Genomic DNA, 13,269 nt, shown 5'->3' with positions numbered 1-13,269 from the left:
TATTTGTTGAAGGACTTCTATTAAGTTAGTGTGTCTGACTTTGTCGAATGCTTTTTCAAAATCTATGAAACACATAAAGACAGATTTCTGTTTTTCTATGCATTTTTGTATCAATATTTGGGTACAGAACAGGGCCTCTCTAGTACCAAAACCATTCCAAAAGCCGAATTGTGTTTCACTTAGAGTTTCTTCACTTTTTCTATAAATATGATTCTGAATTACTTTCAAAAATATTTTTAATGTTTGGCTCATTAGACTAATAAGTCGGAAGTCACCACAGGAATTCGCTTTGGGTTTCTTTGGGACAGTGATAAATGTAGATTTGAGCCAATCTGATGGAAATTCATCACTTTCATATATTTTATTAAATAGTTTTTCAAGAAGTTTGATGTTATCTGGTTCTATTAATTTTAAAAATTCTGTTTGCACACCATCTGGTCCACTGGCTTTTCCTGTTTTACTTGTTCGTATAGCATTCTCTATTTCTCATTTCATGATTGCTGGTCCTTGAATGTTATCTTTTATATTTATAGGCTTCTGTCTAGTATCATTGCAAAGTTCTGTTACATATTTTATCCAAATCTGTGATTTATTCTCTTCTTCTAGAACTATTTTTCCATTTTCGTCTCTTAGAGACACTATTTGCTTTTTCCTCAGTTTTCCGGAAATTTCGTTGATTTTCTTATACAGATTGAATTATCATGTTTCTTCTGAAGCAGTTCAATTTCAGTACATAAATTTTTCATCCAATTTTCCTTGGCTTCTTTTATTTTTTTCTTGATGATGTTATGTGTTTCTGTATACCTGGCAAGGTCTTTGTTTTTGTACATTCTTCTTGTATCAGTAAGAGAAAGAATCTCATCTGTCATCCATTCCTGTTGTTTTATATTATTCACATAATCTACTTCTTCAATACTTGTTGTTACGATGGCATTCTTTAAGCTATTCCAAAGAGATTCCACACTTTTATTTTCTTCTATGTTAATCTGTTGTAATCGCAGGTTAAGCTGTGTCTTGGCACTTTTATTTATGTTCGGGTCTTTCAGTTTTTCTACATCAATTTTCTTTTTCTTCTTTTGTGATTTTTCAGCTGATTTTAATCTAAGACGTACTTCTGCAACTATGGGATTGGGGTCTGATGAGATATCTGCTCCAGGATAAGTCTTTGCACTCTTTATACTACTGTGGAATCTTTTATTTATCAGTATATAATCAATTTGATTTCTGACAATGTTATGTTGGTTATCTTCAGGTGATTTCCAAGTGTACAGTCTTCTGGGTGGAAGTTTAAACCAGGTATTTGCTATTGTTATATCTTCTTCCTGACAGAACTGGACTAGGCGATCTCCTCTGTCGTTTCTGGTGCCTAAGCCATGTTCGCCAACAATTTCTCCATCACCCCTCTTCCCACTTTTGCATTGAAGATAACAATTTTAATGATCCCAATATTTAAAAAAAATGCAAAATTAATAATTAACTAAAATTGGGGCTAATCACTCATAATTAGGATAATTCTCGTAAATAAATACTAAATGTATGCTATGCAAAAAAATAACGGATATGCATAGATATAAAAATAACAGATATAACAACAATACCTAACATTGCATTAATAAAAGAAAGAAGAAATGGTGTTCATCTTATACAACTGACATAAGCTTAAAATCTAAAATTTAGGCCTCATCTTACATGCCAGTCGTTTTATATGCCGACATACATGGGAATTATCGTACTTCGCTTTTGACACTACTCTATTCTTTCGGATTTTTTTCACTGTTTTTAAAAACTATTTTAATGTAACAATCTTCTTCTTCTTCTGCAGCTTGTCCCACTTAAACAGGGTCGCTGTTTTTGGTGAGTCTCCTCCACATCTTCCTGTCTTGGGCTGTAACCATATCCAAGTTCTTCATCCTCAAGTCCTCTTCCACCAGCTCCCTCCATCTCTTCTTTGGCCACCCATGCTTCCTCCTCTCCTGCACATCCATCTGCATTACCTTTCTTCCCACATATTCGTCCTCCCTCCTCATCACATAACAATGGCATCTCAACCTTGCCTCCTGTATCTTCGCTCCTAAGTTTGCAACTTTCACCGTCCCCCCCGACATAGTCATTTCTCAGACAATCTTTTCTGGTCACACCACACATCCACCTAAGCATTCTCATTTCTGCTACCTCCATCCTGCTGATGTTATTTTTCCTCAGGGCCACAGTTTCGATAGCATACATCTTAGCTGGTCTCACTACTGTCCTATAGATTTTGCCTTTCAGATTGATTGGCACCCTCTTATCGCATAGCACTCCAGCCATCTCTCTCCAGTTCCTCCATCCCACTTGTATCCTGCATCCCATTTCCTTCTCAGCCTCTCTATCTTCTTCCACTGTTGAACTTAAGTGTAAAGTCCCTCACTTTCCTGATGACATTTCCTTCTAGCTCCAGATCTGTCTCCTGGCTGCTGTCCACTTTGCAATATACTCTGTCTCACTTCTGCTCAGTCTCATACCTCTCTCTTTCAGTACTTTCCTCCATCATTTCAGTTTAGCTGCCACTTCTCTTGATTCTGCACACAGCACGATGTCATCCACATACAACATTGTCCAAGGCGCATTTTCTCTCACCTATTCCGTCACCACCTCCTTCACAATATTAAATGGGAACGGACTTAATGCTGACCCTTGATGCAAGCCAGCTGTCACTTGAAAACTTTGTCTGTCCCAGGCAGGTCTAAACTCTTGTCTTCACATTTCTGTACATCTCCTGCACCAATCTGACGTATTTCTCCAGTACCTTCTTCTCCCTCAGACACCTCCAGACTTCTTGCCTTGGCACTCTATTGTATGCTTTCTCCAGACCGATAAACACCAGATGTAGCTCCCGTTGTTTCTCTCAAAACTTTTCCATCATCTGCCGTAACCCAAAGATAGCATCTGTCATTGATCAACCAGGCATGAAACCAAATTGCTCCTTTGCAATGTCCACCTCCTTCCTCAATCTTCCATCAAGATGTAAGATTGGTATAAGAGTACTTTCCCTCCATTCCTTGGGTATATTTAACTGTTTGCAAACTTTCATGAACATGTCTCACAGCGTGTCAATTCCCTCTTCTCCCAGTGCCTTCCATGCCTCCACTGGGATCCTGTCAGGGCCCACTGATTTTCCATTCTTCATGCTCTTCATGGCCTCCTTCACTTCGACTCTACTGATGTTCTGCTCCATCCCCCTCAGAAGTCTGTCCATCTTCTCTGAGTCCTCGTTTTCCTCATTCAAAAGTCCTTCAAAGTATATTCTCCATCTGTTTCTTATATCCACATCCCCCAATAATACTCTTCCTACAGAGCCTTTTGATCTGCCTCACATGTAAGATGTCCTTTGATGCATTATTTCTACATTTTGCTAGTTGATAAATTTTTCTCTGTCCTTCCTTTGTTTCTAATTGATCATAAAGATCTTGATATGCCAATGCCTTTGCCTGCGCCACAACTCTCTTGGCTTCTCGCTTTGTCTCTCTGTTTTCTTCCACTCTTGACTCATCCCACTTCTGCTTTGCCTTCCTCTTAGCCATCACTGCTTCTTGTACATTATTATTCCACTACCAACTCTCCTGCTCTCTAATCTTTCCAGATGTCTCACAAATCACCTCGATTGCACACAGCTCAGAATTGCTTTTGAATTATGTTTCCACCAATCTTGTACACTTTCTAGTCCATCTTAAATCCTTTCTAACACCCTCTCCCTAAAACAATTCCTCACACTCTCTTCTTTTAAGTGAAACCACTTAATTGTCTTCATCCCATGGCTTCCAAAGGTTCTTCGATTTTATTTTAAAGTCTGCACACAGCAGCGCCACTCCATCTGTTTGGATTACCTTACAATTTGTCACTTCCTTAAGATGTTTTCTTCTGGCTAAAATGTAGTCAATTTGTGAACTGTTGTTATCACTTCTAAATGTTATCAGATGTTCTTCCCTCTTGTAGAAAAACGAGTTCACAATTGCCAGATCAAATGCTACTGTCACGTCCACAATCCTCTCTCCTTTCTGGTTCATCATTCTCACTTTATGGCTGCCATGCATCCTTTCACAGTCACTATGTGCCCGTTCAAGACTCCTCTGACAATCATCATCATCTCATTTTCTTCCAGTTCCCTCATTTCTTCATCTAGCACGTTCCAGAACTCATCTTTCTCCTTTGCTGTACAGTACAGCCAACTTGTGGGGTGTATACGCATAAGACGACCACTTGCTCTTCTCCAAGCCCCAATTTCATTCAAATGATCCTGTCATTCCTCCTACCCACTTTCAGCACTTCACCCTTCATTCTACCATACACCACAATTCCGACACCATTTCTTCCCTCTTCATTCACTCCACAGTAGAGCAATTTACACCCATCTCCTAGTTCAGTGGCGCACCCAGGGAGGGGGCCAAGGGGCCATGGCCTCCCCCCCCCAAAAAAAAAGGAAATAAACACTAGAAAATTTTCCAAAAATCTTTTCCTAATTAAAATTCATTTTTTTTTTATTTATGTTGTGTCTTCTATTTTTGTACTACTTGTCATGTATTGGCGATCACTGCAGATGCTCAGTCATAGGTCATATGCGATGCGTAGTGTATATTCTCAAATCGTGTACTCAACTCCCCCCCCCCCCAAGATTAAATCTTGAGTGCTTGGGCCCCCTCCAAGATTAAATCCTGAGTGCGCCTCTGTCTGAGTTCCTTTGCCTTTTCCACCTTGTCTACTGGACACTTAAAATGTCCGACTTTCTCATCATGTCTGCCACCTCTCTTCCCCTTCCAGTCATGCTTCCAATATTCAATGTTCCCACTCGCAACATTCTCTCCACCTGCGGCTCACTTCTTTAACCCCAACCTGCCCTTGATACGGTAGCCCTTGTCCACTTCTCGCAGCTGTAGAGCGATGTGGCTGCGTGTCTCTTAAGGGGTATGCCCTAGCCCTTGTATCACTTTCTTTTCGACTCATTAGATCATAGCTAGAGCTGGCAGTGAAGTTTTATGACCGGATGCCCTTCCTGAAGTTAACCCTCACCATTTATCCGGGCTTGGGACCGGCACTTATTGAGGTTAGCTTACCCCCTTTCAATGGCTGCATAAGATGAAATGACATAGCAAGATAGGAAAGATTCACCCCCTAGCCTTCGAATACTCTGAAAATATATTAGCAATGTACTGAATACAATAAAATCAGTAAAATATATGTAGGCTGTTCAATAAGTTATGACTATATTTATACAGAAAACAGATTACCTTTAATCGTCATCATTTACATGGTCTTTTTTGAAGTAACTACCGTGAGACGCGATGCATTTGTCCCAACGTTGCGTCCACTTCTTAAACACATGTGAAAGTCCATTTTTTGAGAGTTCTTTCAAAACTGCCTCCGCAGCTTTTACACATGCTTTGTTGCTTTTGAAATGGTGGCCTCTTAGTGGTTTCTTTAGCTGATGAAACAGCCAGAAATCGCATGGTGCGAGATCAGGACTGTATGGAGGGTGTGGTAAGATATCTATGTTGTTCTTCTGCAAAACGTTCACTACACAACCAGCAATATGTGGCCTTGCATTATCGTGGTGCAATAAGAAGCCATTCTTCAGCAATGGACGCTTCCTTTTGACGTGCTGTACCATTGTCCGTAAAACATCTGCATAGTATGAGCCGTTTACAGTACTCCTGGGTTCTACAGCGTGTTGGTAAACAATGCCTTTGTAGTCAAAAAATATTATGGTCATAACTTTACCAGTCGATTTTACAGTTTTTGCTTTATTGTGGGTAGGCGAAGACGGATGCTTCCATTCACTGCTTTGTTGTTTCATTGTAGGGTCATATTGATACAACCAAGCTTCATCTGCTGTAATGATGCGTTTTAAGAAGTTGTCGCCTTCTTGTTCCAGTCTTTCTTTCCATTCTGTCCACATATCCACTCGATGCTGCATTTGCTCCGGTGTCAAGAATTTGGGAATCCATCGGGCGCAAACACGTTTCAGTCCCAAATGTTCAGCAATGATTGAGTGAACACTTCCCACAGAAATATTCAGGACAACATGCAGCTGGCGTACTGTAATTCTGCGATCCTCCTTGATGATAATCACTGCTGTGTTGATCATTGTCTCTGTGATGGACATTGAAGGTCTTCCCTCACGTTCAAGATCTTTCACGTTTTGCCTTCCTTCCTTAAAAGTTTTATGCCAGTGAAAAACACTTACCCTCGACATTGCTTCATCGTGGAAAGCTTTGCTTATCATGTTAAAAGTGTCCAATGCCGATTTTTGCAAACGCACACAAAATTCAATCGCATAACGCTGTTCCAAGGATGCTTCCATTTCAACGACTGGTCGCGGATCGTAGGCGCACCGAAACAAGCTTGCGTTTAGTCATGTGACACTCTGGAACATCAGCCCGTATATGCCATCTATCAACCTCTTTTGTTAATACAGACAGCAACATTTCTTTATTCCGCAGAAATTAATATTGTGATGAGTGGTTTCACGACATTAAAATTAGTCTTATTACTTATTGAATGGCCCTCGTAGTAATTAATGTTAAAAAAAACCTCAAGTTAAATAAAAAATTTTTTGCTTATCTTGCACAAGAATCAGTTGACACGTCCACACTCAAAATAGCTTTGAACCAGACTATATTTAAGCACTTTCATCAGATGAAATATATTATAGCTGTCAACATTATTTACACACTTATATTGCTAGTTCACTTAATATTTCTAGTTCACTATTAAAAAATGATATTGCAATTCCATACCCAGCCTATGTGGGAATCAGTTTGTGAGTGTTTTTTATGGCACTGAAACATATATTATGATGCATACAACATATTGTGATATGAAATGAGAGGAGTAGCATGGGAATTTTCCCAGAAACTATACCTAATGCATACAACTTTAGTCTATGATAAGGATATTTGCATTCCATTGGAATTCATCTCTTTCACGCTTTGAACAGCCACATTATATTACATTTAATGCAGTGCAAAAATACCTTTTGGTTGTACTGAAGTTGATTAGGTTGTCTTTATTCCATATGGGTGTGACATGGAAATCAGTATTTAGGACACTGGTTTTAGGATATTCTGAAGTTTTGAGCTGCAACAGTTGTGAAATGAGCAAACTGTAGCTAGGCTGCATAGGGCCTGCACTCTTCATTTATGAGGCTTTGGTTCAAATCTCATCATGGTATGTATGACATCACCAACCTATTAGGCCTAAAGTTCCATATTTGGGCCACATTAAAAAAAAAAAAAAATTAGAGTTGATTAAAAGAAAACCGTTTATGTATACAGGGAGAGATATTTGAGCCTAAATACTTCTACTGGAGAAGTCAAAAGAAATTCACTACACTACACACCCTGATATGCAATGAACATCTCCATCCTTAGTAAGATTAAATAATAAAGTAAGATTAGATAGGAGCAAGGCTGCTAATAAGGCCTTTATGCTATATTCATTTAAACCCAAAGAAAATACAACCATATCTTTACTCTGAAGTAAATGCATTTAAAATTTTCTATTTCTATTTAAATTATACATTTTTGGTCGTTTTATAATAGAAATACAATTTTATTAATACAGACCAGTTTACAATAAAAACATTTATTAAAACCTACCAGTTTTGCCAGCAAATTGTCTGGCTTTTTCAAGGCGTTACGGAGATATGAAAGCTAGTAAATGCAAATTAAAAGGAACATAAAAAACGTTGTAAACCAAACTAGTAGCTATAGTTACACGTTTTGCATGACAGATGACTTATTGTTCTTATTCATTATCACGCATGCGTGTTTGTTGTAGATTTGTAATGTGATTACTGGCTAGCTGTAGTTCAGATTGATTGAGAGAGAGGATCAAGTTTTTCCACGAACTGTTTAGAATTGCACCCTGATTTCTGTTGAGGTTTCCGCTGGTTATTAATACTATTGTGGCTTCCTTAAACACACGATGCCTGTAGTCGTCATCAAGATATGGCATGGAGCTGTTTTGCCAATCTATCGTGTGGTTAGACGTGCAGAAATGATGTGCTAAGCCGGAAGAGATGCTTCTGTTGTGGTTTATATCACCAACATGTTCTTTTTGTCTAATTTCTAAACTTCGTGAAGTTTGTCCGATGTAGGCAAGGCCACAGGAGCAGGGAATGTAATATACTCCTGGATATTTGTAGAACGGAACTTTATAACACAAGCTGAGTATTATCCACATGTTGAAACATAGAGCCAAAAAGTTTATATCAGAAGAGGAGGATACACAGAATGAACTCTCACTAATAGCCAACACATTATCACAAAATGGATATCCTCAAAACATCAAAAAATATCTATACAATGACAACCCCAGACAAGAAGAATCCCACTGTCAGCACATTTCTACAGTAGTGATACCTTTCATCAAGTCAATTTCTTATCAAATAGCAAGAATACTAAGAGCCCACAACATCAGAGTAGAGTGGTCTTCAAACCAACCACCAACATCAGACAAGTTTTAGGATCTCCAAAAGATAAAGTTCCGTTCTACAAATATCCAGGAGTATATTACATTCCCTGCTCCTGTGGTCTTGCCTACATCGGACAAACTTCACGAAGTTTATAAATTAGACAAAAAGAACATATTGGTGATGTAAACCACAACAGAAGCATCTCTTCCGGCTTAGCACATCATTTCTGCACGTCTAACCACACGATAGATTGGCAAAACAGCTCCATGCCATATCTCGATGACGACTACAGGCATCGTGTATTTAAGGAAGCCACAATAGTATTAATAACCAGCGGAAACCTCAACAGAAATCAGGGTGCAATTCTAAACAGTTCGTGGAAAAACTTGATCCTCTCTCTCAATCAATCTGAACTACAGCTAGCCAGTAATCACATTACAAGTCTACAACAAACACGCATGCATGATAATGAATAAGAACAATAAGTCATCTGTCACCGAAACGTGTAACTATAGCTACTAGTTTGGTTTACAACATTTTTTATGTTCCTTTTAATTTGCATTTACTAGCTTTCATATCTCCATAACGCCTTGAAAAAGCCAGACAGTTTGCTGGCGAAACTGGTAGGTTTTAATAAATGTTTTTATTGTAAACTGGTCTGTATTAATAAAATTGTATTTCTATTTTCTATTTCTGTGAAGTAACTTGTAACAGAGGGAGAGTAGATAACTTATAAAAGTTATCCTCCTCATCATCATCATTATAATTTTTCATTGACCTCTCTGATACTCCAACACAATTCCTGTCAGCAGTATTCTTTCAAATTAATCTGTTATTTGCTAACCAAGTTTTCAGTAGTGTTAGCTCTTACATTTCAGTCTTCTAAAGCATGCTAACTACAATCTACCTAGATTCTTTTTCTTTTCTTTTTATTTTATTTTATGCCATTCTTTTGCCAAACACCTCTTCTGCTAATCATTCCTCTCTAATTCTATTTAAATGGTGTTATGCTACATTAGATTACCTCTGTTTACACATTCTTAAATTATCATTCAAGAATGAATGCTAATAATGTCAGGTTCCCTGATATCTTTATTTTAATGTAATTCTTCCACAGATGCAGTCTGTTTTCTCCACTGAGTTTCCTTAGAACTCTTATAGATTATACAAAGTGTTGAAAATACATCTCCTTTTGCTTGGAAAAGTCACTGAAACTCTTTTCTTGCCTTTAATTAACTATTGTAGTAATTAATTTCCAGATGAAATGTGATCTGTATGCTATTTTTTATATTTTTGTGTATTGCAAAAAGCCAAGAATAAAGTTAATGTGTGTTGGTTACAATATAATACTGCTGTGTTTAGTATTACTACCAGATTCAGGTGCAGTTTATTATGTATATTTTCATTTGAGGAGGCAAATTTATAAGTTTCAGTTATTTAGCATGAACCCATTTTTTATTAAGTCATTAATTGCTGTTTTTTAGTTTTTTTATAGATGAAAATAAATTGACACATTCTATAAAACGGCAGCTACAAGAAGATTCTTCAGAAAAATTAAAAGTAGAAATTCGACCATATAGACTTATAAAAGATTTTATATCATGGCTTATAAATCAGAAAAATGGTAAAGTGTGGGTAAGTTGTGTCTTGAGTTTTACTAGTGTTATTTTGCAATTCTCATGTTATTTATGTTATATATATATATGTATATATATATATATATTTGTTTTTGGACTTGATTCCTCCATGCTGTGAACTAACTTGCATAAAAATGGTCATTCTTAACTCTTAGTATGTGTGCTTTTAATAGATAATTTGCACACTAACATGAATACATTATTAATATTCCACAAACTAAGTTAAATTAGTTAATTAAGATAAGTTAAACTGGCTGCCATGATTAATACCGAGCATGCAGTTTTTTGCATTATGTATGAGCACACATTTGTACATGTGCATATGTTTAATAAATCTTTATTTGCAGAGTGCAGGTGACACTTTTTGAATATATACCAGACATGTTGTAGAGTATGTGTGGTATGTTTGCAATGGAGAGGGAAGGTTGAAGTATTTTTTTTTTACTTTCTTTCTTGTGTAATAATCCTGTCAACTGTGCCATTAAAAAATGACTGTCTCAAATCTGAGTGGTTTAATTCTTAATATCAAAATTAAAAGAAAACACTTGAAACTAAGGTCCAAATCACACTTGCACACAGGTTTGTATCCCAGAATATCACATATATATAAATTGTCTTCTAAATTAAACCATTAACTATTTAGCTCATTAAGAAATTGAGTCTTCTGACACCTTACAAAAAGAAATAACAAAAAGAAATAACAAAAAGAAAAATACCTTTCATTTCAAAAAGAACACAAATATGTATAACACAAAATCAATGTATCTTAATTATGCATCTCAGATTCCAACTTCAAATATTATAAACTAACAGCGATTAACCTTTATGGACAAAACTTCTGATACTTTAGTTTCTTAATTCTTACATTCACATAGGAGGAAAAATTAACACTAAGACTTCTTTTTTTATAACAGCAATGCAATACAATCAAATTCTTCTTACATCCTAAATCATAGAACTGAAGAAAGCATGCCTTGTCTTCATCCAGAATACTTAAGTATCTTAATTCAGTTGCTATATGAAAGTCACAACAATCTCCACTGAGTAAATTACTTAGAACATTATCAACCATTTCATCACTTTAACATGAATTCACTTTCTATATTTAAGTGTCAACATACTTTATTGAACAAATCATTAAAACTATATCAACCATTTCAATTCACTTTTATCCTAAATAAAATAACATTATAACTTGCAAAAAAAAACTCTACCGGATCCATTTCTATATATAGTGGAATGCAATAAAGTTTCCTTCAGTTTCATCATTATCAGTTTCCCACTATGTAACTATGACAGGGATGTTCAGGCTGCTATGGCAGCACTACATGATTAAGTTTACATTATTATTAATCTCCTATCAAAAATTTTCCTCCAGACTAGTTCACAACTTGTCATATCTAACATTTCATTCTAATAATGAACTTCTGAATCAATCTCTCCACCTAGACCTTGGTCTTCCTCTTCATCTCTTTCCTGCCATCTTGGCTTTAAACACCTGTTTTGCTAACTTTTTCTCATCTGTTCTGTTTAAGTGGACAATTCCACCTTAGATTAGCTCTGCACATACATTCTTGAATGCTAACAATGTCATATTCCTTTCTAATATCTTCATTTTTAATATGATTCTGCCATTGATGCCATTTGCTCACTTCACAAAACTAGAGACCACTCTCATATCTGTGGTTTCTAGTCTTTGATCAATTGATTCATTATTGAACCCAACTCTCAGATCCATAAACTGATTTGAACATTTGAACATCTATATAGATCCATCACATTATGAAAGAAAGTGGCATTAAATCTCATATTAGAATGAGAGATATGAAACTTAGATCTGTGCTTTATGTGGATTATGTTGTATTCCTAAATACATCCAATGCAAGTCTTGAGAATATAACAGAAGTTTTCTGTGTTCCTACTTATTTTTATACTTTTGGTCTTCTTACTGCTGAATTTCATTCCAAATTTGTTACAACTGTTATGTTGAGCAATTTAATCATATACTTCTAATTTGGTGTTTTGGCTAATTTCTTTCTTATCTCATATAAATTTATTCAAATGACTTCCCATCATCCATTTTCTAAGTTTTCAATCTTCCTACTTATTTTTATACTTTTGATCTTTTTATTGCTGATTTTCATGCCAAATTTGTTACATCTGTTATATGATACAATGTAATTAGAGAATCCTGGGGGCTTGAACTGGATGTATTTAGGAGCATGATAGCTTTGCTTACTCTGTTGTCTATTTCCAAATTTAATTTGCCATCTTTACTAAAAACTGTGACTAAATAGCTGAAATATTTTACCTGTTCTGTAGGTTCTCAAGTGAGAATGCAGCAGAAGTTTTCTGTGTTTCTATTTATTTTTATACTTTTGGGTCTTCTTATTGCTGAATTTCATGCCAAATTTGTTACAACTGTTATATTGAATCCCAGAGACTTGCATTGGATGTATTTAGGAATACAACATCATCCACATAAAGCATAGAGCTAAGTTTCATATCTCTGATTCTGATATGAGATTTAAGCCACTTTCTTTCATAATGTGATTGATCTATATAAATGATCAATAAGAGTGGAGATAATGTCCATCCTTGTCTAACATCTGATTTTACGTCAACTGCCTTCCTGTATTTCCTTCAATTCTAACTACTGACTTATAATTTAAATATAGATTATTTATTTCTCTGAATAATGTTCTATGTACCTCAAATAATTGTAATGTTTTCAAAAGCTTTTCTCTGGGAGCCTTGTCATATGCCTTTTCCAGATCTACAAAACTTTAAGTACAGATCCTTGTTATATTCACATGATGTCTCAACTATTTGTTTTAAAGTGAAAATCTGATCTTGACAATTTACCTCTATTTAGCCTGAACCCAGCTTATTCCTTTCCAAGTTCCACTTCCACAATTTTTCTCAGGCTCTTTTCAAGTATGCTTGCATAAATCTTACCTGTAACCCATAATAGAGAAATTCCTCTGTAATTTGTGCATTCAGCTTTATTTATTTTTTTCTTTTTTTAAAAAAGATGGGAACTGAGAGCTCTACTCCAATTATCTGGAATTCAACCTTATGACCAGGCCCTCTGAATTATGTAGTGTAGGTGCTTCAAAACTTTTATACCTTCTTATTTGAGATTTCTTTTTGAATATCATTTATTTCAGTTGCCTTTCCACG

At 36.0% G+C, this 13,269-nt stretch overlaps 1 protein-coding gene across 1 annotated transcript in view; it reads left to right on the top strand.

Moving 5' to 3' along the window:
• LOC150095193 (xaa-Pro aminopeptidase 1-like) overlaps positions 1-13,269 on the top strand; it is a 606,338-nt gene that overhangs the window by 328,173 nt on the left and 264,896 nt on the right. Inside the window, exon 14 of the mRNA XM_090410814.1 lies at positions 9,934-10,084. Within this exon, the coding sequence (XP_090266940.1) occupies positions 9,934-10,084 (151 nt within the window). The remainder of the gene's footprint in view (positions 1-9,933; positions 10,085-13,269) is intronic.

The sequence above is a fragment of the Typopeltis vanoorti genome, chromosome 20, assembly GCF_054136105.1.
Source record: "Typopeltis vanoorti isolate ZY-2024b chromosome 20, IOZ_Tvanoo_1.0, whole genome shotgun sequence".
In the NCBI taxonomy this organism is placed as follows: domain Eukaryota; kingdom Metazoa; phylum Arthropoda; class Arachnida; order Uropygi; family Thelyphonidae; genus Typopeltis; species Typopeltis vanoorti.
Note: the sequence above shows the minus strand (reverse complement) of the source record. Positions and strands in the feature narration are given on the sequence as shown.